This window comes from Oryzias latipes (assembly GCF_053564925.1).
Source record: "Oryzias latipes strain Hd-rR chromosome 1 unlocalized genomic scaffold, Olatipes_Hd-rR_3.1 chr1_Y".
Lineage (NCBI taxonomy): Eukaryota > Metazoa > Chordata > Actinopteri > Beloniformes > Adrianichthyidae > Oryzias > Oryzias latipes.
This window is the reverse complement of record NW_027616335.1, coordinates 6,479,193-6,507,170: the sequence shown is the minus strand read 5'-3', so window position 1 is coordinate 6,507,170 and position 27,978 is coordinate 6,479,193. Positions and strand designations below refer to the sequence as shown.

Sequence of the window (27,978 nt, the reverse complement as noted above, 5' to 3'; positions counted from 1 at the left end):
ATAACATGAGAAATGTGCTTGGGCTGGTCTGCTATTTATAAATAATGCATTATATGACGGTTTAAACCACATAACACCACCTGTTCTGCTGTGCAAAATATCCATGACATTTTTTATAAGAAATCATCAATTGCCCCGATTATCTACATATGCAGGATTTAACTTCGGTGGTACTGTAAATACATTAAGTGCTTTCATCAAGACGCTAACACTGCATCAAAAAAAGATGTTAAAAACTGTAATATTTATTGTTATGCTACTTAAAATATTGAAAAAAAAAGAAAAAAAATGTCTGTTTGGTTTTGGTTGTTTTTTTGTAAATTCAAATTTTTTAAAAGTATAAAATAAAAGAGTTTATCTTCAGTGGAGTTTATTTAAACTCTTAAACAACCAAAGCCCTCTATCTACTTATACTGCAACATGAATTAGCTTGAAGGATAAAACATATTTAACTGTTAACAATAGTCTTTTCAAGACTATTGATTCAGAACAAATATCATTTTTGGAGCAGTTCATTTCTGTAAAACAAGTTCTCACTGAGGCAAAGTGTTTAAATATACATGAAGTACATAGACTGACCAGCAGCTCCACATACCTTTCTTTATAGTTTTCACATGCACTAGAGAAATAGTAAAACTGCAGTCTTTATTTCTACACGAGAGCTTAAAAAACCTAAATGAAACAAAAATGCCAAATAAAGCCCAGCAGTATTTTCAAATGGAAACAGGACAGACAATGTGTATCTGTTCAAGGGAAAGTCATTAATGACATTATTTTAAATGGGGGGAGTCTTAGTAGCCAGGACATTTCCTTGTTTTCTCAGACACACAAAAAAAATAATGTCTTTAATGACTAGAAAACCTTCATTACCGTGTGGTGTGTGTAAAGTCACACTTCACACTTGTTTAGTCTGTGACCCTGTTTGCAGCAAACAGTACTCACAGAATGCCTGAATGCCGAACATAGCTCACCGCAAACAACCATGGACACATTTGCTCATGTTTAATTAAAAAATGGAGGAAGTTATCTGCACTTCTTTTTGCTTCAACTTTAAATGGGCCATGAACCACTGATCAGGATCAACTCAGTGTATTCTAACTGCTCACTTATATTTTAATTTTCTCTCTCCCCTGTCCCTTATAAGGAGTGTGCTTTAAAGTGTAAACCCACAAAATATTTAGCAGGAATTAGTGGCATTTTGCAAGTCACGACAAAGAGCTTACTTAAGGTAGAACCTGAGCCACCGAGTGACATGGAAATCTTACTGTGAACGTTTGCGTGGCAACATGATACACATGTTATGTAGCTCCATTACTCACTTACATAAATCATTTTTTCAAACTAATTTTTAATTAATTAAGTGCTTATTACTGCAATTTTTCATTTGAAATGCATCAGTTTTTTTATTAGTAGGACTTGACACGCATTGCAGACTAATGGTCCCTCTGCTTAGATATGTAACTGAATCAGTGCTGTGAAGTTAAAACCATATTTTAAAAAAGTGGTGTAACATCTGACTACGGAAGACGATTAGGACCATGGAGAAAGAAAAAAATTCTGACTATAATCGCAGAGTTCTGAGAAAAAGTCAGAAATTTTCTTTCTCCATGACCCTAATCTCGAAGTTGATCTTGCACTATTTTTTTTGTTTTTAATGGAAAATGCCGTAATCTAATCTTAAACAAAGGCAATGTTCTTCTGTTCCTCCTAATCTATGATCTTTTAAATCTATAAAATAAACAGATCCCTAACTGATCTTGCTACTTGTTTTCAATTTCCTCAGTCATCCACTGCCATGGGGAAGGAAAAATACAAAACAATTCCATTGAAGGACCCTGAAGCAATAGGGCACGTCTTCCCTTTAGGGTTTTCTGGGTGTGCTCTTTGACGTCTTCATCAAATATCTGAATAAGCCGTCAAATGTCCACATCGTATTTCAGATTTTAAAAAAAAGAAACAATAACATTCTGGACTTTTTAGAACCCAAACAAACATGTCTTGCTGGAAATGTTGGCACTATTTCAAAATGAAACCAGATTTTTTTTTAGCTTTCACATCAACGCACTACATATCTGAAGGTCACCAACATCTACCTATCAAAACAAGCTGAACTGATAACATATTATTAAAAACAACAACAAACACACAAAATCTATGCTAGCATACAGTCTTCATTGTTCTTTGATCAAACTATACAGACTCAGCATAAACCCGGGCACAAATTGACACTTATGCACCAAACTGTTGATAGTAATTGACAAGAAGGCCAGTGCGACTTTACGGGATTTTATGTGGCTGCTCTCTGTACCACAGAAAGGAATGCTAAAGTGATGAATTAGAAATGGTACCAAATAAAAATCACATCATCATTGAGCTTTGCTTACTTTTTTTCGCCGTTGCATTCGTGTTCACACGCTAAAATTAGAATTTGGTATTTCAATTTGAAAGGACAGGAAAGAATAATATGGAAGCTACATGTATTGTATTCAATACATGTAATAAAAAAACAGGTGTTTTTTGTTATGATTTTTTGAGCTATTTTTTTTGAACAACAAAAGCAAAAAACTACAAACCGGCTGGGCACTAACCTCATCTGTTCATGAAAAATATAAGATGAGCTGGACTTAAAAGCTTAAAAGCCACAGAGTGTCTGTGTAAGACGCGATCCGTGTCCCGTTTGTTTATTATGTGTGGGTCATGACATCACCAGCCTGTTTCATTCTTCCTATTTGCTTCATCCACAAACATTACAGAGCATGCAGCCTGTTTTTTAAGATATTTTTGCAATGATTTTCTAGATCTTTTTGTATTTCAAGATATTTCTTATAACTTTTTGTCATCATTTTTTCTGGTTTATGAGATTCTTTTTTTGTTTGTTTTTTGATATGTTTCTTTTCATGATAATTTGTTAATTTCTTTTTAAATAATTCTGCTGTTTTTTAAAGATATTTCATTGAACATTTTCCAAATCACTCCAAACCTCACGGCTTTAAACAAGCAGATCCTATTTATCGAAAAACTCTGGCTGTAACTCGTTTTCAGCATCACCCTAAACAAAAATAAACTGTTCATACAGTTGAATTCTGTATTTAATGCTTCCCCAAAATTTTTCTCGGTAATGTTCGTGGTTGAAGTAATTAGGAAGGACAAAACAGACTGTCGATATTGTGGCGAGCACATTAACAAAACGGACACGGATCATGTCGAGGACACAGACACATAGTGGCTTTTTGACTTCAAGTTTCAGGTCATCTTATGGCTTTCATGAGCAGATGAGGTTGGCAGCCAGCCCGTTTGTAGCTCTCTGCTTTTTAAAACAAAAACCAAAACACCTTTTTTTATTGAATACAATATGCTTCCGTAGAATAACGCTACAGTTTGTTGCAGGAAACAAACATTAAGAAGGTGCTTCTCACAATAATCCATGTTTCTCTGATAACTCAAGTCTCTTAACAGTAAATAGTAACGGTAGTTGATCCATCATTACAACATCAGTCAGTAAATGTACTAACAAATGGACATTCACTGAAGTGTTTTGACTTACACCGCTTTATTACTCAAACACTGTGTTCATCTTTTAGGAAATACTAAATCATATTTAAAGCTTTAGATGAATTACATGATTGTTTTGTAATGTGTGGTAACAATAATCTCATTGAGAGGTAGCTTGGCTAAAATATATCAACACTTCACTATAACACGCTGCCTTGTTTCCTTTTGAACTGACTGAAGGGCAGAAATAGCATTGAAACAGAAATCAGAGACCCAGACAGCGCCTGAATGGAAATTGTCACAAAGCCAGAGAATATCAATGGGAGGACTTGACATTTTGCTATTTCAAAGTATTGCATTGCACACAAAAAACATTGATAAACGTCATAAAAAACTGTAAAGCGGGTTGGTGCAGTCCTGGGAGTTGATCCCAATGGGGGGGGTGGGGGGGTGAACTGCACTTACAGTGAGTGAGGATATATTCGTCAGCAGATATATCTAAAGACAGAAAAAAAAGAAATAAATCAGACACTCTTGAAATGACAACACATTTTAACTAATTTTATCCAAATACAGTTGAGAAACTGCTGCTCAATTTGATTACACAGAAGTTATGGAGGTCAGCAGTGAACTCCACCTCCCTCTTCCCATTATGGAATAGGACTAGGGGGAGGGGGCTATAAAAAGTAGACCCCCTCACAGTCGGGTGGACTCACTTCCAAGCTGGAGCTGCAGCCGCATCTGATCTCCCCGAGCAGCTGTCCCAGCTTTTGCATCAGCACAACAAATACTTTGCATTGCCTGACCTTTTCCACCTGCATCACTATCCCAGCCATGCCCCCGTGTCACTCCACCCGCCACATCGCCGTGAACGCACACACAAGCCGTGTTCCCCTCACACCTCTACTCAGCTCCCACAAGGCCCCTCCCTACCACGCACCCAGCTGACATGTATCCCCCCCAGGCTTATACAGTTGTGTTATTGCTCTGACACATTAGCTCAAAACAGACTTCTGTGTATGTGTGCGTGTACATATGTGATGGCGTCAGAAAGTGAGAATTGATTTGAATTTCCGGGGGGGGGGTGTTAGCCTGCAGCATGCAGCAGTGTGACAAAATATGGCAGCATAAAGAAATATAGCAGGAGATGTTACATAAAAGTTGAAGTTGTGCAATGTTTCTTGATTTTATGCTCATTATAGTATGATAATATTAATAATGGTTAAATTCGAAAGAGATTTTTTATTTATCGCCAATTCAGTGTAGCAAAATGAGCCAAAAAACGGAGGATGTTTGCAGGGAAAAGCTTGATCAGATGAATTTGAAACTAGATCTGGGGGCAAACATAGCGAGACTCTAAGCATGCTCAGTATGTTGGTGTGTGAATGAATTAGCAATAATCAGCATAGTGTCATATCAGTTCATGAAACTGTTGAGCCACATTATAGGTTGATTTATGTCTTGCAAAATGTATTCCTTTAAAAAAAATTCTCAATTACAGGGTTTTTGTATTTTAAAGTGTCCAAACAATAGCAAAATATTAGTTGTATTTTCATCTGTAAACATTTGACCTGAATGCCAACACAAGTCAAAGTACCACACAAAATGTAATTGCAGTCCAAAGTGGTGTACCATACAGTGCCTACAACACTAACACCCAAAGTTTTTTTTATCTCAAAAAACTTACAAATCCATCTTACTTCTTCTTTATCTTAGTTAGTATAATATGCTTCAACATTTGAGATATTGAAGTATATTCCAAGTTTTAAACTTCAATTTTGCAGAAAGAATCTTAAAATGCAAATATTTTTTCTGGCTGTACAGTTTGCATAATCTTTTCTCACAATATTGCATCCTAAAAATAATAATAAACAATACAATTATGTAAAATCTTGTTGTAAATAAGATAAAAACTGAGTGGTAGTGGGGATTGGTGTACCCTGGATTAAATCAACACATCTTCACCTGTCCAAAAACATGCTTCGTAGGTTGATTGGCAACTCTAAATTGTCCAATAAGTGTGAGTGTGAGAGTGAATGGATGTGTGGTTGAAGATATTCTACCCTGCGACAGACTGGCGACCAGTCCAGGGAATCCCTTGCCTACGCCCAAGTGGCCGGGATAGGCTCCGGCAACCCCGTGACCCCGAAAGGGAATAAACGGTGAAGAAGATGAATGAATGAATGAATCTTCACCTGTTATGATGGACACTTGCAGTAGATTAATAATGAAGTATAAAGTTTTAGGTCAGTCTTTTCAAACTACTGAGCAGCAACTGATTATAACGTAGGAAGGTGTCGTTAACAAACACATTGCACACAAGTAAAATACACCGCAGATGGGAACAGCAGAAAAAGTTCAGAGCACTGCATGAAAACCCAATCTCCCAACAGCTCAGAGGAATCAGATTACCTGTCAAGAAGCTACTGCATTTCTATTAGCCTGGCATGCTGCTGTTAAAATGGCTAATTTTTTAAAATGTACAAATTTAGCTCATTTTGGTTCTATCAATTTCTTATTTTTGCCTAAATAAAGTAATTCTTGCTGATTTTATTTTTTAGAAAATATATGATCATAGTTGGATTTTTTACTTTCATTTGTCACATTTTTTTATTTGTTGACAAAAAATACTTTTTTTGCCCTTTCTTTCTTCTTTCTTACTTTCTTTCTTTAAAAAAGGAATTATCTAAAAAAGACTTATCTTCCGAATTATCTAAAAAAGATAATTCAGTACTTTTCTAGTCCTAATTAATACTTTGAAAGGTCTCAAGGCTCAGCTGTGATTAAATTGTTCTGCATCACATGTAGAACAGAACCAGTATAAAGTTGAAATAATATCCAAACATAAATAAGTTTAAGAACAAATATAGATATGTGATTAATAAATATTTACATACACAATTCGTAAATCAACTGTGATATATCTGTAAATAATTGTGAATATAAATTTGAATCATGTGTGGGTGCACTTGTTGGGGAAAAATATTTAAATGGAACAAAATGAGTGTTCATCATGACAGAATGAGTGCCGGATGTTTCCATGTGTATATTTATCTATATGTGTAGTTTATGTGTGTATATGGGTATCTGAAACTAAATTTGAACTTATTAGAGAGGGAAAAGGACTATAATAAATATCGTGTGTGGTAATAAGTTAGGCTGTGTGGGAGAGAATTTATTATGATTTTACAACTTCTCACTCCCTTTCAATATTTCTTGTATTTTTTTTCTTGTCTTATTTTCCTTTTTAAAGTATATGTCAGAAATAAAAGATTATCATCATTGTCACAGCCATCATCATCATAGCTATGAAAAATTTTTCTGAGCATCATCCAAAAGAAAGGTCACTTGAGGGAACACTGCTGAGCATTCAGTAAACATATGCTCTGAACTATCTTGCAGAGTTGATTTACTTACATGTATGAAGACAACGTCTCTTGGTCACCGATGCTCGACTACAAAGCTCATTGTCTTCCCATCAAATGAAGGAGGAGCGACAATCCTTGGACCTTGTTGCGTTGTGATGCTGATCAGCGGCTTTCTGTCCGACCTCGCTGCGTCTCCTCTGGCTGTTATGTGTCCCAGGCTTACGGGTAAGTGTAGCGGCCCTTGGTGAGCTTCTCTTGTTGCACTATAATATGCGCTTTCTGCCCCTGCAGCGGCACTCTCCAGCCATGCATCTTTGGAGTTTTTGACATTTTCTCCAGCTGCTTCCTCTGAGTGACACGGCGACTGTGACATCATCGCCTGAGTTGCTAAGGTGGGAGAGGGGATGAAGCCGGGATAGATCATGTAAGTGGGGGTGTATGCTGGTGGGCTGAGGGCTAAAGGGGACAAGGAGAGATGCACGGGTGTAACAGGAGCCACAGGTGAGTGGGGCATAGGCACCTCCACATACTGGCCCGTATCAGGGTCAAACAGTTTCTTTGTGGTGACCTGTAAGGGGGTGTCCACCAGGTAATAATGTCCAGTTGTGGGATCTAAAAGCATCTTCCTCTGGGTCTGCGGGGCTGCGTCTCCAGCAGACGGTGTGGGGGAGACGTTCAGGGCAGAAGAAGTGAAACATAACACCTGGTGCTGTTTCTGCGGGCTTGTCACTGCTGTGGAACGATGGTAGATCGACGCAGCAGGATGCTCCAAGAACAAAGGAGACTTCTTTGTCTCAGATCCCTTTAAAGGATCTGCACCAGCACAACCAAGGCCTGAAGACCCCTCCATCAAAGCAGACTCTCGATTTAGCAGTTTGGTTTCATTTGCATGGCCCAGCCCGGGAATGGTTAAATAGTTCTCAGAGTCCGAGCAGCCTTGTGTGACAGTGGGATTACTGGGGCTGATTTTGGACTGTCCCTGCTCCACCTTGCCATGTTTCGCCGGCTCTATTTTCACCGACAGTGGAGCCGTTGGTGTCTTGGAGTTTTTAATAGCAGGTGGTGTTTGCAGAGGAGACCTTGATGGATCGGGAACACTTTCTGAGTTAACGCCGACTGAGGTTCTGTTTCCAAAATGAAGGATGCTTTTGTTTGTAAAAGTTTTGTTTTCCTGGGGAATTGTTTTAAATGTGTCATTATAGTATGGAACATGTATGATGTTTGTACTTCTCTTTTCTGTTTCTGTAGTATTGATCAAAGACTGGGGAGTTCTTTCAGCATTCTCAGGCTCCTCACTGGTAATAACTGACAGAACGTGGCTGCGAGTTACCGGGTGCGGGGCTTGAGTTTTGCGCTTCCATTCGTTTCGATCAAAAACATAAAGCTGCTCCATTGTTTTGACTGCAGCTTTTAGCTTCTCCAGTGCACCCTGCTTTACTGGAGCCTCACTTCTCTTCTCTGCTGTCTCACAAAGAAACGTGTCCTGCTTTTGTTTTGCCAGTTTGACCTCAGGATTAGACTCAAATGGATCCAAGTTGACCTGCTTGTTTGGTGCTGTGGGCAGTCTGCCACTGCTACAAGCCAAAGGGTTATTGTCACTTTGGGGTTTTTCGTGTTGCCTGTCTGCTTCTTGTCTGTGTGATGCCTGACTTGTCTCTGATTGAATGTTTGTTTTTACAGAGTTGCATTTGATCCTTATTGTAGAGGGTAACCCATTTTTTGCTGGCTCCGTTTGGACCTTCGGTTCCACCTTTTCACATTTATTGTCACTTTTATCCAACGAAATGAAGCGATATGAGCTTTTGACCAATTTCCGCACATCCCTAACATGATAGATCGGCGTCTGGAACTTACACTTGGTGTCTCTTATATCTCTTACAGTGAAGTTTGGAACTTTATCGCCTGCAGTTAAAACGTGGGATTTATTATCATCTCCAACCCTAAGGGTGTTAATATTGCTACTAATTTGGGGGGTCAATAGATGTGCAATGTTTAGTGTGCAGCCTTTGTCTTCTTTCATACTCCTAAGGCATATTTTTATTTCAGGTGAGTTCTTCTCCTTTCCCTCTTTGCCTTGCGGGCTTCCTTCATTTCTCTTTTTGAGCTCATTTACTGCACCCTTATCACACGTGTGTTGTGTCAGATCGCCAGTGATGTCCCTGTCCTTTGTTAGGAGTTGGCAGCTGGGCACAAAAAGCAGTTTGGTCAGCATGCTGCTGGAGTCCAGTCTTTCATTTCCTGTTGTCTGTGCATCACCCACAGAAGAAACCTCTTTTCCAGGCGGTGGATCGTCTTCTTTATATTCATTAAACGAACAACTTTGGCTTTCGGCTGCAGCTGTTTTTAAATCATCTTCTCGCCTTTCGGAAGTTTTGTTGTCTGTGGTCTCCTCTGTAGACCCAAAGGAGCTGAGTCTGCCTCCCTCATCAAGAGAGTTTACAGTAAAAGCTGAGCCTGTTTCTGACATTTGCCTGTGTACACATCTGCATTTGTCTCTCGGCTGATCTGGGTCTTTTATATGCAAACAAGGGGAGACTGCTGGGTGTGTATCACAGATTTCTCCCCTCTCCATCTTGCGTTCCTGCTCAAACTGCATCTTTTTAGAAATTACGTTTTTCAACAGACTCGATGCAAAAATTGCCTTTTTGTGCGTGTCCCCCGTGCTGTCTGTGCTTCGATATTGCAAAGCACAACCCGAGCGCGCCTTCACGGAGCATTTGGAGTCCCTGTGTGCGTTTGGAGATTCAACATTACAGCGGAAATTGAACGTGACTCCACGCTGCACCTGCTGGGGATCTGTCAGATGGATCTTCTGAGTAGAGGACGCAGGCTGTTTGGAATATGTACTTTTGTTCAGGGCCTCCACTTTGGTTTGTGGAGCTTCCATTCCGCCCCTAGAATCATGTCTCCTATTTTCCACAGTCCTATTCATTTCTAGAGTTGTGCTCTTTTGCGCAATGACGCTGCGCTCTTTAGCGCGCATGTTTCCACAATTCCAATCCACGTAAGCTGACCATTTATTCAGACCATATTCCGACAAGGAGGACTCGCTTGACGTGCTAAAATTAATGGCATCAAAGTAGGGACACGCCAGGCTTCGGAAAGACTTTGCTGTCAAGTTACGCACCTCTTTATCAGCGTCGTCCAGTTCACTGATGGAGCTGGACGCTCCGCTGGAGTAGTCATTGATATCGTTCCGTCTCAGCTTCGTTGCAAGGTGCTGACGGCCTGGAGCGGGGATGAAATATTGGCCCCTATCGCACAGGGGCCCTGCTCTGGCGCCAGAGCTCACTAAAGAGAAATGTCGTCTGTCTCCAAAGTGCGCTGCGTACCCCTGGGTTCTGTCGTCAAAAGCACCCGTGGGGTCATTCCCACCTCTGGAGGAGGTTTGTATGGACAGGTGAATTTTCCCCGTGTCTTCCCTCAGGCTTTTGCTCACACTTTCATCAGAGCTGATGCACTTATCCGAGTCACAGAGATCACTGTCCTCCTGCTCGGTGCTGACTGTTCCGGTCAGAGTGGACAGCACTTGTTTGGCCTGACTCCTTCCCTCCAGAACCAAAGTTCCCTCCTGGGTGTCGTCGCTTTCAAATGAAGCATAATCCACAAAAGAATAGACAAGGTTGTCGTCTTCAAAGTCCCAGCAGGCTCCTCTGCCCAAGTCGTAATCCACGTCGTGGTCGAGCTCGGTCAGCTGGATTTCGTGCGTCGTGATATAGTGGGACTCATCCTCCACGGCGTCGGAGCCGCAATGCTCGGACAGCGCGTCGTCCGAATCTGTCTTGCTGTTCAGATAAATGTCGGTGTACTGCAGATCCTCGCTGCACCCGCTTGGCTCCTTGTTGTTCCCGGAGTCCACATCGGGAAGTTTGGTCAGAGTTTCCAGCACCGGCTGCGTCCCGGGGCCGCGCTCCAGACTGTCCTCTGACGGCTCCTCCTCCTCGGTGATCTCTTTCTTCTCCTCGGGCTTCGGGCACTTGATAACGGACAGCTGGTTCCCCTCGCCGGTGAAAGTGACTTTAACCGTGGTGGGCCCCCCAGCTCTCATGTCCAGATCCACATAGTTGGACTCGGCGCGGTTCGTCTCGGCGGCGGCGGGGCTCCTGGCTTTCGGATTGCCCTTCTTGTGCAGCTTCCCGTGAAGTCCGGTGTCATCTCGGTAAGTGAGAGTTTCCTCCGCTGCTTCCATTCAGGCCGGGATATTACCGTCAGGTGGTCCTCGTTTACGATGTTACTCTGACACTGGACGGAAAACTCTGCAAGCTGGGGGCGACGGGAAACCGGGAGGGGGCGTGGGGGGTGGGCATGGGGAGGTCCTGCGTGAATGTCTGAGTGTTGGGGTGGGTGGGGGTGCAGATAGAGATAAACACACAGAGAGGAGAATGACAGTCCACCAAGATGGAGAAAAGGATTTTAAGTTTTGATTTGCTGAATAAACGTTTTCAGCACTCCTGGAAGAACAGCTCCACTTCAGGGCGCTTTTATTTTTGAAACAAAAGACACAATTATGTCCTTCGACCCTCCTTCGCAGTAAGGAAAACCTTCTAAATAAACGGATTCTGGTAAAAAGAAGAAACATCAGGGGTGTCAACATGAAGGAGGGATCCTTCCCCAAGACAGACAGGCGATGTGCCAGAACTCTTCCTGCAGAGGATTTAGCTTATCTAACTCTACGTTTAAATAGTCCAGCAGATGAGCTTCATCCAGATGGAGTTGGGGGACGGCTGGGGGCGCAAAACGACGTCCACAGCCAAGTACAGGAGCACAGAATCTGGAATCACTCCCCTGCTGGGGACGAAATAATATTCTAATCCTAATGTACTTTGATTTAGGTTGAAAAGCGGAAATGTTTGGAGCCCTTAAAGGAACATTGAAGAAAAAAAAATCAAAGTTTAAAAAAATTAAATAAAAAAAACAATCAAGGTAAAAAAAACCTAACTGGTGAGCACCACTTAGATTTTTTTTTTACTTTAATTGTTTTTTTTCCCCTAAAACAGGGGTCGGGAACCTTTTTGGCCGAGAGAGCCATAAACGCCACATTTTTTGAAATGTAATTTCGAAAGAGCCATACAACAATGTAGTGTCCCTTTCCCACACTGAGGCACGGAAACCCTACCCTTTTTTAAGGTTTTTTTATTCTGGTTACTGCAGACCGCAACAAACGCCGTACAATTAATTCAGCAACTCCTGAATCTCTCCCGCTGAGACGAGAGCACTTCTCCCAACTTTATTCCCCTGCTCCCGCTCCAGCCCTCCCATTTTCCTTATTCGGCCCGTAGCTGAACCCCATTGGTCCAAATTACCTAACAACAGGCTGAGCGACAGAACTGAGGGCCAATCAGATCTCTTCTTGATGCGTTCAATGAACTCCAGAACTTTTAACGCGGCCCAGCAGCCAAGTTAAACTCAGTCCGCGACAATTTGTTTAAAACTAATTATACAAGTGAATGTGTGCTTTGATGTAATTTCAACATTTTTAAAGTACAATAAGTCTGTGGATTCTTTTTAAAAACATTGTTATGCTGTTGCTAATAAATGATGAGTATTTCTCGTGGTGGTTTTGCTGATGGTTTAGTCCGGTTGATACGTGGTGAGTTTCTGCTTCACGCAGGCGTTGAGACTTTAAACGTGATCGTAGGTCTGAATGTTCTGTAGATGTGAGACATTCTTATCACATGCAGACGCGGAGCCAAACACACACTGACACGCTGCAGTGAGTGACGGGAAGCGGGTTTTACGTTTTTACAATCCCTGCGCGATTCACCTGCTGCCTGTCCCCACAACACCTCAGCCCCACCCTCTGCTTTCTTCCTCAGACGTCCTGTCCCCGCAATTGCGCGCTCTTTCTCAGAGACGGGAGCGCGCAGTTTTAGGCACGTCAATTCACAGGTTTCCGGCTGGTGCAAACTCTGTGAAATAATAGATAATAGTAAACTGAAAGTGCGCAGATTTTTCTCTCCAAGCACCGCTACTACTGCGCGCCTCTTGCATCGCATCGCGCCCGAGAGGGACTGGTCTAATGAAATAAAAGTATAACTAAAGATTTGTCTGCGAGCCACATGTGACCATCAAAAGAGCCATATATGGCTCGCGAGCCATAGGTTCCCGACCCCTGCCCTAAAATGTACCTTTAGGGGCTCCATAGTAGACTAACTAGTTTGTTTTTTCTTTTTTTCTTAACTTAGATTTTTTTTTTACGAAGGTTTTTTTCTTCTTCAATATCCCTACAGGTGCTCTGTAGAATGGAACTAATTATGTGGAGTACACCATATTTTGTTGTGAAAATGTAATTTATAAAAATTATACTGATAAAAATGTAGGCAGTTCTTTCTGGATGGTTGAAAAGTTTAAAATTATTAAGGACACGGCAGAGAAATAAGAGCTCCATTACAAGGACATTTTAAAGCAAAATATTTGTTTTACAAGATAAGTTGTAAATCTTTCCTTTACCTTAAATTACATGGTTTTGGGGTAGTGCAGCCAAAAATACTTAAGAGATTATTTTTCTGTGATGATACTACTCAACAGCATAATATAGACTTGGTCAGTTTTACAGCTGATCTCTGGTCTCATGGACAATCTCCGAGTACTTATATACAAAATAGGAAGAAAAAACCAGCATTGAGTCTTGCTCATTTCTGAGCAGTGCTGAGAGTAAAAATCATTATTTAAAATGTAAAAGTTTTGGGAAACATAGATTGTCACATAACATTGGATAATCTGAACCAAGTGCCTAAGCCTCTCTACATTTGACCACGATGAAGCTTGTAACAATTTCGCATGCAAGCATGCCTTCAGGGCTGTTCCCACTCACTGAAACAACTGTCAACATGATGGACAGAAGTATTCGCCATCAGTGAGTGCCACTCAGCCAAAAGAAGGCCATGCCTTCCGTTGCAGATGTTTGTCCTGATCATATTTTTTGATGCTGGGCTCACATCAAACCTTCAGCCACTGTTAAAACAAAAGTTGAGGAACACAAAGTAAGCGACTGTTTGGTGTTGAAGAGAGAGAAATGCTGAATCAGGGTGTCCTGCGAAAAGATGATCCAGTTGTTGGGTGTCTGTCTAGGTTTTTTAAGACACAAGTGTTGTTCCTGGACAGGACCCCAGATTGGTGGTATGCAGCCAGGCGGCGGGGGGTGGGCTAACAGTTGCTGCGTGTAGAGGGCACACCGACAGCAGTATCAAGGACAGAGGCCGCCAATACTAAATCTTTGTCCCCCTTTCAACGTTTACTCCTGCCTGCGACAAAGTAAAGAACACACATTAAAGGGAAAAAACTGTCCCAAGAGCACAAGAAGAACCCAATTTTAACACTTTTTTGAAACAAAGTTCAGTTTTTGGAACTTTTTCACTTTGTGTTTGTATTTCTATGTGTATCACTTTATGTCCTCTAATACTACACTGCATTTTAGTGGGAAAGAATGCACTCCTCTGCATTTGCTGAACAGCTGTAGTTATTTTTGTGTTAGGACTAAACATAAAAACAAACATGATGTAAGATTTCTGATCAGCTTAAGAAACTTCACCCAAGCTTTTATATGTGTGACCCTTATTAAATAAAATCCTGAGAACCGACTGGCTTCTTTTAAACATAAATATCTTGAGGACCAGCATTGATAAATATGACCAAATATAAGAAAACAAATGGATTATTACATAATAAGAGTATTACATTTTTGGGAAATTGTCTGTAAAAAGACACATGAAGTAAAATAAAATTGAAAAATATTCCTAGTTGTGTCATATAAACAAGATCTCTGTTTCTTTATGACTCAAGCACATATTCATTAGATACAGTTACATCCTTTTTGTGGTTATAAATGAAAACTTTTCTAAACTAAAGTAACAAATCAAAAATAAATTTTATACAAAAAACATAATTCAAAAAAGTAATTTTTCTGTGCAATTGTAGTTATATCCGTATCACAGATGGACTCAAGAGACACAAAGCCGATAAATTGAGGCAAGCATTTAATTTGTGGACAGGGCTCATGTGAGCGAGTTGAGAACAGGTTCTCACTGCCTGCATCAAAGCAGCAGGTGCTAAATCATGAACACCATTAATCAACACCACCATCAGACAGCGTGAAGACCCCTTCCACCCATGCTTTTGCTCACGTATCAGATGTTGATCAAGAATTGGGGGGAAATGATACACAATATGCAAGCTGCTCATAAAATAGCCGTTTGATGGGGAACGATAAGTTGAACAGCAACACAGCAAATCCTCACGTATTATCGAGTGCTGATTTTAAAGTGGCAAATCTTCAGAGGGGGCAGCTGTTAGTCTGACAGCTGATGTGTATCTGTGTGGGCTGTTTAGAACTTTTGATAAAACTCTGTCCAGATTTTCTTTGAACAGCCTGTTCATGACCTTTTGAGATCAACCTAATCCACAGAAACCAGATACTGGAAAGGTTGAAACTGAAAGCACGAGATGGAAAAAGCTGTTTTTTATTGAAAGTGAATCAGTGATGTTTAAATGATAAAAAATCTACAAGGTGAGATTGTTGGTATTCGTTTTATCCCAGATGAGTTTTTTTGTTTTGAGAAAGCAGAAGGAACTGACATAGAGGGAAGCATTTTTCTTATGAGCAATTTTGAAAAAAACAAGAGAGTCTGAACATTTTATCCCTTGTGCTATCCTAGGCACTTTAACATTGGGAGTTGGGTCATCTAGACCCACTAGACAGTGCGTTGAACCTTTTTTCTTCAATGATTTGTGATCTTCACTGGTGTCCATGGATTACATGAAATCTTTCCACCTTTATCCACCTTTGTCATGGTAGGGAGAACACGTCAATGTAAGAATGGGGTCATCTAAGATAGCACAAGGGTTAATGGATTGATTTCTGCTCTGACAATGGTTGGGGAATTTTGTCAGCTAGGCTTGGTTAGCTCAAGTTATTTATAAACGGAGTGAAAAGTGTTCTTGATCAACCTTTAAAGTCCAGTTGCCCTGAAGATCAGAGTGCCATGAGAACATGACCCAACAAATCCTCACAGATTTGTTTGTAAAGTGGCTGTTCACAGCTGAGGTGCTCTCAAGGTGATGCACAAGGAAAGCATCAAACCGAGCAAATAATTTGGCCTATATCTAGCAATATTATTTTTTTAGCTTTTTTGTGTATTTTAATGTTCATTCATCACGAAAAAACAACCCCATTGCGGTATTTTGATCCATTAACACATTTCTGAGTATTCCTCTGAAAACCTGTGCTCTGAGCACCATCCCCTCCCAATCCACAAAAATGAGTGGGCTCTCTCATTGTGATGTCACAAAGTGGGGAACAGACTCTTCCAGGGAGAGTCTGCACTGCCAGCTAGGCCCGAGGCTAACATACATACCCACTTTCTCTGCAGAGTAAGCAATGATCAGCAAAATGCTTTAAATGCACATCCATCTTTGCAAATGTTTGGATGTTGTTTGTTGTGTGGACAAAACACAGACACACTGCCCAGGCTAGCTCTAGGTTGACATCATGAAAAGTGCGGCATCCACACAAAGTGAAAGCCGGTGCCTCAGAGATCGAGTCGTCTTACTTTCGTGTAGGAAAATTAGCTGCAAAAATAACTTCTATTTTACAAAAAATTGTTCTTTAGTGTGTCAAAGGTGATATATTATTATATCTATGGATATAGTTTACTCTGAAAGGCTTAAGAATAGCAGGATATAGGCCCTTTAAGATTACTTTAAATTGTTGTGATCCAATTCATTCATAATAGGTCAAGATTGTGGTTGTCCAAAAATGCCTTACATGCCTCTGTAAGGGATCAACAAATTACATCTAAGAGTCTTGCAATATGACAAATTTGAAAAGAAAACTTGGAAAAAATGGAAGAAACCTCCAGCGAAAATAAACAATTTATTGACTGCAACACTGACATATGCATGCATTGATTGAGGAGGAAAAGAGAACCCAGAGGAAAGGTTAACAGTACAGCAGGTGAGAAAAATCCAAACATGTCCTAAAATTACCCCAAGCAGTCTAAGATAAAACAAGCATATAGCTAAAGACATAATTCTGGGACACCCAAGTCAGCCCCAACTTGTTTTGTTTCTACTAACTGTATGTATTTGATTTGAATAGATTTTTATATGTTTTTTAATTGAATAGCCTTGAATCTGACTGCAGGCTTCATAGTGCTCCATTATCTCTTCTCTGCAAGCATGATCAATGCCTAAACACAAAAAAGCACTATCACACAGACAGTTAATAAATCAGATGTTGGGATGCATTATTAAAAGTGGAATTTAATGGCTAAGTCATGATTCTCTTTCATTTAAGTTGTCACAGGTTGAAACATTTCAGTTTCTGTCTGTTGTAGGTCTACTTTACATAGACCCTCTCACAAAACCTTTATAAAAAACCCAGGTCAGGAAGATATTATTTTAAAAAGTTTAAATTAACGTTATCAAAGAACTATAACCGAAGAGAAGTAGCTGCCACCCCTGATCCACGTTAAAATGAATGTGAGGATTAGTGTTAACTCTTAGCAAAAGCAAACTAGTCCACTGCATGTTGCGTGCCGGTACAGCATGTCAATGCTTTCTGAAGCAACCAGCAGTGACTTCCTGACCTTGGCTGCTGAGCCTTCTGCAGCTCAGAGAAGTCCAGAGAAGCCAGAGAACCAGAGAAGTCTGAGATCAGTAACGCCTGCTCTCATGCAGTCACTGACAGCCAGACACACACACACACACACAGACACACTTCTCCAGGTTACCCTCTCGCTCCTCTCATCGCATACTCACACACATCATCTTTCAACTATTACATGGTTTAAAGGGTGAAAGGTCAACTTTGAATCAGAAAGTGTTGCAAGTGAGCAAGATTGGTGGATGTAAGGGATCAGGCTGTTCTCACTGATAATCATGGAGGATAAATGTCTAACCAAGAGCAGTTAGGATTGCAAGAATTCAACACAAAAAATGAGGAACTTTTAAGTTATTTTTTTTATTAACTATTGTGAATTTGTGTAGATTTATTTATGGTAGAATATAGCACTGTGCTGAGCATCCAGCTTGCCAAATAGTTGTAAAGATTTATGGCGTATTTGCATCAACTTCTGTGCTGTTTGTTTAGCAGACAAATAGTTTGAATTAAGCCTGTTAGAAGACTTTACGAAAAATGTTTTTTGCATTGTTGCACTAAATCATCTGTTGTGTGATTTTACAAGAACCACCACATCAAAAGTGGTATGTGATGTTCCACTGAGTTTATTTGTAGCAACTGTCCCTGAATGTGTGGGCAAACATTTTATCAAATAAAAAAAAATAATTATTTATGTATGATTGTCTTTTTCATTGTTGTTATTTTAGCCTTGAGCATTTAGAAAGTTGACCACAAAACTGCAGTTGTCTAGAGAGAACTAAGGCAAGAGATGCTTGTTGGTTTTATCTTGCATGTGTCGTATGTGTTACTAAAAACAGCTATGCTAGAATCAGAGCTGTATGAATTATGCCAGCAATGGCAGACATGTACGGTTGCTCCCTTCGGTTATTTGGTTTCACTCATAGACTACAGACCCTCCAGTTAAGGTCAGACCCTTTTAATGACCTGCTGAAACATCAAACCAAACTATTGTTGAATGAAAGCTTCTATTAAGGAGGAAAACTCAGCAATCATGACCAACTGACAAAAACCCTGTAACAGCTGATTGATGACAGGAAAGCTTTTTAAACATATCTTTTCATAGAAGACATTCTGTGGGCTTTAAATACGTAAAACAGGCACTTTAAATAAAATATATAATTATTTTGATCTTAACTGTGACTAATTTTTAATAGGAATCCACCCCAGTGTCATTATAAGGAAAACATAAATGGAATGGAATCTAAATTGTAGAATTCATGTAAGTCCTAAAACTGTAAAAAAATAAAATAAAATAAAATAATGTTGAAATGTTCATTGTGTCAGAAGATTTAATTTTAAAGAAACTGTTTTATGTTTCCATTTTCACTCAGAAGTAAAGATATGCATGTTTTTATTTTTATTTTACTCACTTTGATCATTCTATTTTTCTCTGAATTTTTGCATTAGATTTTGGTCCAGACTAATACCAGACTTTCCACATACAATTCATACAGTCAGATATTTCCCATGGAGTTATATTTGTTCCAAATCTTTTGAGCAGAACCTTTTGTATTTTAGTGAAAAGTCAGAAGTTGCAAGAGAAAATATCTCCGGTAGAATGTTTTTGCAAATGCAACCTATTAATTTGCAAACATGACTCGTGGATCGTTGCACAACGTAGCATATTTTAGCTTCACTAGTTTAATTTTCCGGAGTCAAACTTGCCTTTAGAATATTTATTTTGCAGTCCAGACAAAGCTGGACTCTCCTCAGAGCCTTCAAGAGTTAATTGCATGAGCCAATATTTGTCATTTCATATGATTCATTAATCTTTTTTTAATTGGTTTATGAGGTAAAGAACAAAAGATTCTGCACACGTTTGTCCTTTTTCAATTTTCTTTTCATTTTACTTCGTTTATTGAATCATAAAAGGATGTTAAAAACAATCAAGGCATCTTCAACAATACTTTCATATCATGTTAAAACAGCAGGAGAACAGATAGAACAAACAAATACTCTTAACTCTTACCATGAAAATAAATGGAGACATGACTTTAAATGGAATAAAGACAAAATAAGATAAAGGTTCAGGGGATTTTCTACCAGATATTAAACAAATCTAGTGAATGGGAAATTAAATTTCTAATTAAATATGGTTTTGTGTGCCCCCTACTGGTGACAGTCTGTAACGACGAACAAGTGGCACGAAAAAGCATTTTTCTTTTTTAAAGTGCTTGTTCGGTAAACAAAGATGCAAAACAAATGAGACTACAACTGTGATAAATTTCTGAGTAATATTTCATTTTGTTTCTTCACCTTTTTTTAAGTTTATTTACTTATTCATGACACACTTGTGTCTCTGAACCACAAACTGTTTCAACAATCAAACCCTGAGCTGTTTTATTTACTCTTGGCAGCATTTTATAAAAATCTAAAATTTTTCAAAAAGACTTTGAATAGAAAAGAGCCCTGTATTCGTATGGGTTCTAGCCTAAATTGCCAGGATTTAAAAGAGGATTTGACTTTGTTTCGCAAAATTTAAATATTTCAGAGCGTTTAAGATCAAACATTTTCAAACGCTCTCCAAGGTGCTGAAAGCTTCCGCGGATTCATGTTTTTCTTTTATTTTGTTGTGTTCTGCGTTGGTTATTGTGATCACTAAAAACAAAAACGTTTTTTTAAATAACAGAAAACAAACTGTTTTGAGTCTTTTGCTGCGACACAGCCGATCGTTTCCCCCCTCCCCATCCTTCCGGAAGGCTGCAGCCGTGTCAGTCCGTGTCAGGGCTTTCTCTGTAATGCAGCATTTTGTTGTTGTCCAGCGGACGACACCGACTGCCCGCCCCAGCCTTCGTCTGAATTTGCAGTCATTAATGCCTGAGCAGCAACATGCCTTCTGCTCTGCGGTGGTTAGCCGTCCTCTTTGTCTCGTGGTGCGTTTGTGGAGAGGCTGCATCCAAACGGAATTTTAAATGTCCTTCAGGTTGCTCCTGCTCCAAGGAGACCATCGTCTGCATCGGCACTTCACAGATTCCCCGGACTGTACCGAATGACATCACCTCACTGTAAGAGCAAAGTGCTATAGATCCACCCTCCTGTATTTGCTTTCAATGTGACCCCATGTTGAGTCTGTTAAAGTTGTTTTTAATGTGCTCCCGCCAACAGAAGCATTGTAAATGGATCCATTGCAGAAATCGCAGAGGGGATCTTTTCACTGATGCCTTTTCTTCAGCTGCTGTAAGTGTCTTTTTCTTTTTTCTGAATACTAGGAAAAACGTTGGTTAGGTTTTTTTTATTTTCCTTTTATAAAGTAATAAAAGCATGAAATATATGTGTTTCTGTTTGCATTTCCTTTACTGAACAAGTAAAAACAAAAAACAAAACAAGGAATTCCTTTTCTTATTTTCTAATTTCAGGCTTGTAAATGCCAACTCTTTGACCACGATCAAAGATGATGCCTTCTATGGTCTGTCACATCTGGAGTATTTGTGAGTATCATTAAATGAAAAAGTTTCTAAATTTTATAAAACTATAAAATTGTTGCAGTTTGACTGTATCAACCCCATTGTAATAAATAGTCATCTCAAAGAAATGTACCCTGTGTATACTTTTTTTGTACTTTAGTCCTAACAAGTTTCACCATGTCCACAATTTTAATCCATAGATTCATTGAAGGAAATAAGATTCAGACCATCACCAAAAATGCCTTGCGAGGACTTCGAGCTTTGACCTATCTGTGAGTCTGGTTTTCTCTTCTTATCCTAGAAAGAAATAAGCTGGTCTTTCCTCTGCAGCACTAAAAAAGCAGTGTGCAGGAAAAAAGATTCAGAGTAGACAGAAATGTGCTTTTATTGTCTCACTGCAGCTCGCTGGCGAATAACGGGATGAGGTTTTTGCCAAGAGATCTCTTTTTTGATTTGGACTCATTGATGGAGCTGTGAGTAAGCACTTGCACTGCTTGGTGGTAGTGTGTGGGTGTGGGAATGTAGGTGTGTGCGGGTGTGTGTGTTGCCTTTGGAAAGTATGAGGGTAATGCTGTGCTTTGCTTTCATAATGCACCTACAGTATTGACTCAGACACTATCTATCTATCTATCTATCTGTCTGTCTGTCTGTCTGTCTGTCTGTCTGTCTGTCTGTCTGTCTGTCTGTCTGTCTGTCTGTCTGTCTGTCTGTCTGTCTGTCTGTCTGTCTGTCTGTCTGTCTGTCTGTCTGTCTGTCTGTCTATCTATCTATCTATCTATCTATCTATCTATCTATCTATCCATCCATCCATCCATCGTATATCATCTCTCTGTGCGTGTGCAGCTTCTCACTCATCGTCATTTTTCTCTGCTAATGATCTTTCCTTGTTGTAAATCAGAGATCTGCGAGGAAACTCTTTCCAGTGCAGCTGTGAGAACAAGTGGCTGATGACGTGGCTGAAAAACACTAACGCTACAGTATCAGATGTCCTGTGTGCAGGCCCCAATGACATGAAGGGCAAACGGCTCAATGACATCCCCATCCCACCCGGTGAATGTATTTCTACAGGTAATGGGAAGACAAAGTAAAGCTTTTTTTAAATAAAACCAAAACAAATTTATTAAATTGATTTTAACAAAATGTACAAAAGAATGATTGTAGATCAAGTATAAAGAATAATCATGCAAACAGCATGGTGATGTTTGTTTTTTAATCTTTTAATTAGAAAAATCTAAAGAGAAATTCAAACTTGGATAAGTCCGGTTCATAAAAAAGGGAAGCTGAAGAAAAAGCTTTTTAAAAAATGAACATTACATATTAGATGGAGCACATAGTGGTTTTAAAGTGTTTTGGAACAGTCACTTAGAAAAGAAAAAAGCAACCATGATTCCTAAACTGTCTCCATTCTCCAATGTACACGATCCAAACTTAAAAAGCATGAATTGATGCCTGACTGGATGAGTTACACTGATGACTTAAACAACATAAATGTCGTGGGAGACCGATTGGAATGGATCTAACTGTGAAAAGAGCTGCTTTTGCTCTCTAGAGTGTGGAGCTGAGCCTGATTAAAACCCTTTTCAAATATGATTGTGAAATAGAAAAACCCTACAATTTTAAAAATAGGTAGTAAAGCAATGGCAGTAAAGGTACAGACTTTATCAGCCTGTTTTAAACTGAAATGCAAGCAGTGAGATCCTTGATTAACCTGTTCCTGTTTTTCCCTGCTTCTCCCAGACTTTGTGCGTCATCAGTCGATCCCCATTCAGTCTCTGTCAGGAGACATCTTCTCTTTTAAAGAAGACATCTTTGTGGCGATGGCTGCCCCAAACTCCAACAGCTGTGTGATCATGGAGTGGGATCACATTGAAATGAATTTCAGAAAATTTGACAACATTACAGGTTTGACAGTACATTCCTTGAATTTCTCTTGTTTCACTTTGGTCGAAAAAGATCAGGACACTGGAATAAAGGAATATTCAACATTCAAAGATATTTTTTGTATCGTAAATCGTAAAATCACAATATAAATCCATTTTTAGATCTTTTAAAATAGGAACTAAAGACATAGTACAGTGTAAACTAATGCAGTAATACACCATGCTTAAGTGGACATAGTGGGAGGAGCTTGCCAGTGTGACAGTAGAATAAGCTGTGCCTTCAACTATATATCTCCTATAGGTTTGTCATTTTATTGTGATGTATTTAAAATAATAATTATATGTGTAAATACATTGTTAAAGTATCAATCTAATAATCTTTTTACATCTATTGTAAAACTGTTCTCAGTGGTCTTTTAATTATGATTATGGCGTTTTTAGCCAAAACGTAAAAAACCTGTGTTGTTTTCTAGGACATGGTTTCTGCAGAGCAGCAGAGGTTCAATACTGCCAAATTATGGGAAGGACTGCAGGTGCAAAGCAACCCTGTCCTGACTTTCCATCACCTCTTTGTTTAAATGCTATGCCACTAGCTCACATCCCCTCACACCCCATTCTAACATTACCGGTGCATGGAACGAAGACGAGCAATATTGAAGCTATCCAGCTGTACAGTTTTGTGCAAATGTCAGCTCACACAATGTAAACAAAGACGTACATGAATCAAGTCATGTACGTCAAATGGATGCATCGGAATAGAGCGCAATAGGGAGATAGTCGCCCGCCGTCTTTATCAACTGGGTCACAGCTACAGGCTTTTTCAAACAGTATTTTTTTTTGTCTGCTCCTGATCCATGCTGATTTGAATAAAAAATACTCAGAATTGCAATGTTAAACTTAATTTTTTTATACGTGTCCTCTGTCGTGCAAATGAAAAACACCAAAAACACAATTTTCATTGAAGAGGGTCTTTAATACCCAAAACAACATAATATTATCATACTTTACATTAAAGGAATTACATTTATGTTTGACACTTTTGAAAATAGTCCAGAAAATTGTTTGCTTGGGAAATAGTCAAACCTAGAGGTTATTTTGGCAGAAACTGTATTCATGTTTTCTGTCAGTAGTTCTTTATCTTTAAAAATGAAAAGACTAATCAAAACATGTTACAGACAATGGCCTCACTGTTTGACTGTGATCTTGTAAAAAATACAAGAATGCTTCGTATTCCATGTTGTTTATCTTTTGTTTTTCTACACAGGAAAATCGGTTGTTGGATGCAAGTCAGTCCTGATTGAAAACCACGTCTTAATAATTGTCACCCAGCTCTTTGGTGGCTCACACATCTACAAGTTTGACGAGCAACAAAACAAGTTCATCAAGTTTCAAACCATAGAGGTCTTCAACATTTCAAAACCAAATGATATGGAGGTCATCCAGATAGACAGTGACTTATATTTCCTGATTGTAGACAGCTCCAAGGCCGGCATGTCCACCCTCTACAAGTGGAGAGACCAACCAGATCGTAATGAAACTGGATTTTATTCCTACCAGTTTCTCCACGAATGGTTTCGCGATACAGATGCAGAGTTTGTGGAGGTAGATGGGAAATCTTACCTTATTTTAGCAAGTCGTTCACAGCCCCCCGTCATCTACCTGTGGAACAAGAGTACGTTAAAGTTCATATACCACGGTGAAATCCCAGATGTTGATGATGTGGTGGCAGTAAAGGCATTCAGGGTGGAGGGCGAGTTGTATCTGGCTCTTGCTTGCTACATAGGGGACTCGAAAGTCCTCAAGTGGGCCAACAAGCAGTTCACGGAGGTGCTGTCCCTTCCCTCTCGAGGAGCAATGATCCTCCAACCCTTCACCTTCGCAGACAGACAATACTTGGCTCTTGGCAGTGATTATTCCTTCACACAAATCTACCTCTGGGATACGGAGACAAAAACGTTTCACAAGTTTAAGGATATTTATGTGCAGTCTCCTCGATCCTTCACTGTAGTGACCTCTGATCGTAGAAGCTTTGTCTTCTCCTCCAGCCTAAAGGGAAAATCTATTGTTTTTGAGCATATATTTGTAGATCTCAGCTTGTAAATGACTAATCTTAGTACATAGTCAGAAATCTCACATGCTGTACAGTGTTATGCAACAAATGACATAACTCCACTCCAGTCCTGACATTGAACTTTTGAGGAAATTATAAAAATATCAAGCAATTGTAGATGAATAGTCCATACAAGAATGAAAAAAACTTATTCAATAATCTGAAAAATATTTATTAAAAGCAAACGCTGGGATGATGTTGCATGAAAATAATGTTATGGCTAATCAGGCTTTAAAGGTTTGACTTTTGCCTTAAAATAAACCATATTAATGTGTCAATTCTGACTGTCAGACTGTGGCATAACCTCTAAGCACTGGAGTCAATCCAACTATTTGTTGCAAGTTCCAGACATTAAAAACAAAATCAATTTGAATTTTGTTTGCCAGACTGTCCTGAAACTTTTTTTTTTGTTTTATCAGTGGGAAAACAAATCAAATATTTAATTCAATTACAGTTCAAATGCTGTACCCATGAACAACACTTTCAGAAGTGTGGAATTTGTTGAATTGTAGTTGAAAAGTAGTCACAGAAATGTAGAGTTTTCATTTTCCCTCATCACTACAGGAAAGGCTTTGTAGCCCAAAGGACTACTAGTGAACTGCAAAAGGGTTTCAGTTGCAGCAATTTGTCGTTATGGTTTAGAATTTAGCAAGGGAATGCTTTGACTTGTAACTAAATCAATAAAATCAGTCCTGAGGCATTTTTAGGTTATGGCCTCGCAATAACCTTCACTGAAAGGCTGATTCTTAAAAAAAAAAAAAACACAAAAAAAAAAACCCAGATGACTTTCCTTTTTATTGAAACTCAGCTGAATGTAGCCAATGTATCCTATGAGCTTACGTGTCAGTGTTTTGTTAGTGCATAAATGCTACCGACTGCCTGGCTAAAAGCAAATATTAATTTCTATGCAAAAGTAGGATTAAACTTAAAAATGCCTTTTCACAAATGTGAACCTTTTTCTTGGCAGTTTTGTTTTCCAAATATTTTTTATATATTTATTTACAATTTGTAAAACAGTCTTTTTTTAAGCTGATGTAGCATGATGTCAAGGTTAGGCGATGTTCTCTGAAAAACTCAGCTCACTGTGTGCTGTTCACTTAAGTGTATTTGTGAATTTGGATGTTTTCACTACTAAAACCACAGCGATGTTGAAGAAGTGACTTTTTACACATTTACTGCTTTGTGTTCAGTAAGAGAATACTTTATAATTGCATCAAAACTCTTTACTGCACCATAACAAATTGAATTTCATTCTGTTGTCAATAAATGAAAAGTGGCAATAAGACAACGTACCTTTAGCAGTTCTTTTGTTAATTTGATTATGTAACCAATGTTTAAGATTTCAGGTACTTAGACTTTTTTAAGCACATTTTCTGTGTTTTGACTTGCTGCAAATACACCGAGACTCTAAAAAAGTGGACAGATTTAGGAATAAACTGTTTATTATTCACTTTGCCAAAAGCAATTACTCACAGAATAGACAAGCACTTCGTGCATAAGCCTAACAAGATGTCAAAACACTCATCCAAAACTCAAAAACTGATGATATATACATGAACACTTAAGTTTGATCAAAAAAAAAAAAAAAAAAAAAAAAAAAAAAATCACAAAGAAAAAACTGAATTTGGCTTTATTATTTTCTTTTTTTTAAATCAATAACCCCTTCTGGAGTAGGTTGCTCCTTAATGAGTTCTAAATCATCTTTTTTTATATAATAATTATTTTATGCAACATTTAGCTAAATATGTGGGCGGCCGTGGTGCAGTGGAAGAGCGGTTGACTCCTGATCGGAATATTGCAGGCTTGATTCCCGCCTTGCCAGCCCATGTGTCGAAGTGTCCTAGGGGAAGACACTGAACCCCACCTTGCTTCTAGTGGAAGGTTGGTAACAGTGTTCGGCTCGCCGTTTACGCCGTTTACCATTTAATAGCTGAATAATTTTTTTTATTTACAATGACTGAAACTAAGAAAGAACATGTTAAGAAAATGTTTAAGAAAAGGGTTAAAACAAGTAAAAAAATGATAAAAGTGTAGGTTAAATGTCTAATCTTTGACAAAAAACAGAGATAATACCTTTACAATTAAATTTACAGTTAAAAAAAGTTTCCTGTCAACAATTTTACCGTAACAAAAAGAGCTGCGTCATCCTGCTGGTTTTCAAATGTCCCTGCCCTGCCTGCTGTTGATCACCTGGATCAGATAAGTTTGACTAATAAGGGGATGTTAAAGTAGAGGTAACTGGACATTTACAAGGAGGTTAGCAGACCTGATAGTCCAAGGTTTGATCTGAGCTCTGCCATCGACTTCAACAGCAAAACTGATTCAGTCAAGGTTGAAGTAATCAATTAAATACCAAAGTCTTTACAAGTACAGCAAAAAACTGGAAATTTAAGGTCAAATATATAAAAGCCCTTTACATTTTACCCTTTCAAAGTCATTGAGGAATCAGCAAACCAGATGAGAAAAAGCTCTTTTTTTGATGGTAACCTGACATGTGATTTACATGAACAATTCCTGATCATTACCTATAATGTAATTTGTAACTTTTTACTTTGTAACTTTTTTTTGTGGTAACAATAGACAATAAACACTTATTTTTGATACTTAATCTGGGTATTTTATAATGATTTCTGAAATAATGTGGTCTACTTACGTAGTTATTATTAATATGTAATAATTTTTTATTGATCTGTATTTCTGTTGTTAAAGTATAAATAACTGAACCAGATAATTATAATTTATGTAACAAAAAAGAAGTTGAGTAAAGTATAACGGGGTAGAATTATACAAGTTTGCTTCCTCTCACTCGCTTTCCAGCAATTAATTAGACTCCTTTGACAAACTAAATATTTAATGGTTTTAATCTGTCACACTTATGTGTGCATAAGATCTCATTTCTATTTATGATTAAGAGTTACTATAATTGAATTATTAACAAGTGTAAGTGGATGTATGCATTTTCCAATGAATTCAGGACCAACTATCTTAAGTTTGATATATATATATATATATATATATATATATATATATATATATATATATATATATATATATATATATATATGATGTATATTTTTGTACATAT

General features: G+C 38.7%; 2 protein-coding genes across 3 annotated transcripts; one reads left to right on the top strand and one right to left on the bottom strand.

The window, feature by feature from the left end:
- Positions 1-2,819: 2,819 nt before the first annotated feature.
- Positions 2,820-11,114, bottom strand: LOC105357479 (uncharacterized protein C4orf54). Its single transcript, XM_011492527.4, has 2 exons — positions 6,910-11,114; positions 2,820-3,990 (listed from the first exon to the last, which is right to left on the bottom strand). The coding sequence occupies exon 1, from the start codon at positions 11,047-11,049 to the stop codon at positions 6,934-6,936; it is 4,116 nt and encodes a 1,371-aa protein (XP_011490829.2). The 5' UTR covers positions 11,050-11,114; the 3' UTR covers positions 2,820-3,990; positions 6,910-6,933.
- Positions 11,115-20,188: 9,074 nt separating this feature from the next.
- LOC144981227 (leucine-rich repeat LGI family member 2-like) lies at positions 20,189-26,181 on the top strand. Of its 2 annotated transcripts, XM_078943490.1 has the most exons (9): positions 20,189-20,504; positions 20,605-20,676; positions 20,856-20,927; positions 21,104-21,175; positions 21,305-21,376; positions 21,802-21,971; positions 22,641-22,805; positions 23,257-23,316; positions 24,048-25,116. In XM_078943490.1, the coding sequence occupies exons 1-9, from the start codon at positions 20,329-20,331 to the stop codon at positions 24,881-24,883; spliced, it is 1,695 nt and encodes a 564-aa protein (XP_078799616.1). In that variant the 5' UTR covers positions 20,189-20,328; the 3' UTR covers positions 24,884-25,116. The 2 variants fall into 2 exon arrangements, with proteins under 2 accessions (XP_078799616.1, XP_078799617.1); XM_078943491.1 differs by lacking the exon at positions 23,257-23,316 and having other exon boundaries at positions 20,190-20,504; positions 24,048-26,181.
- Positions 26,182-27,978: the final 1,797 nt, after the last annotated feature.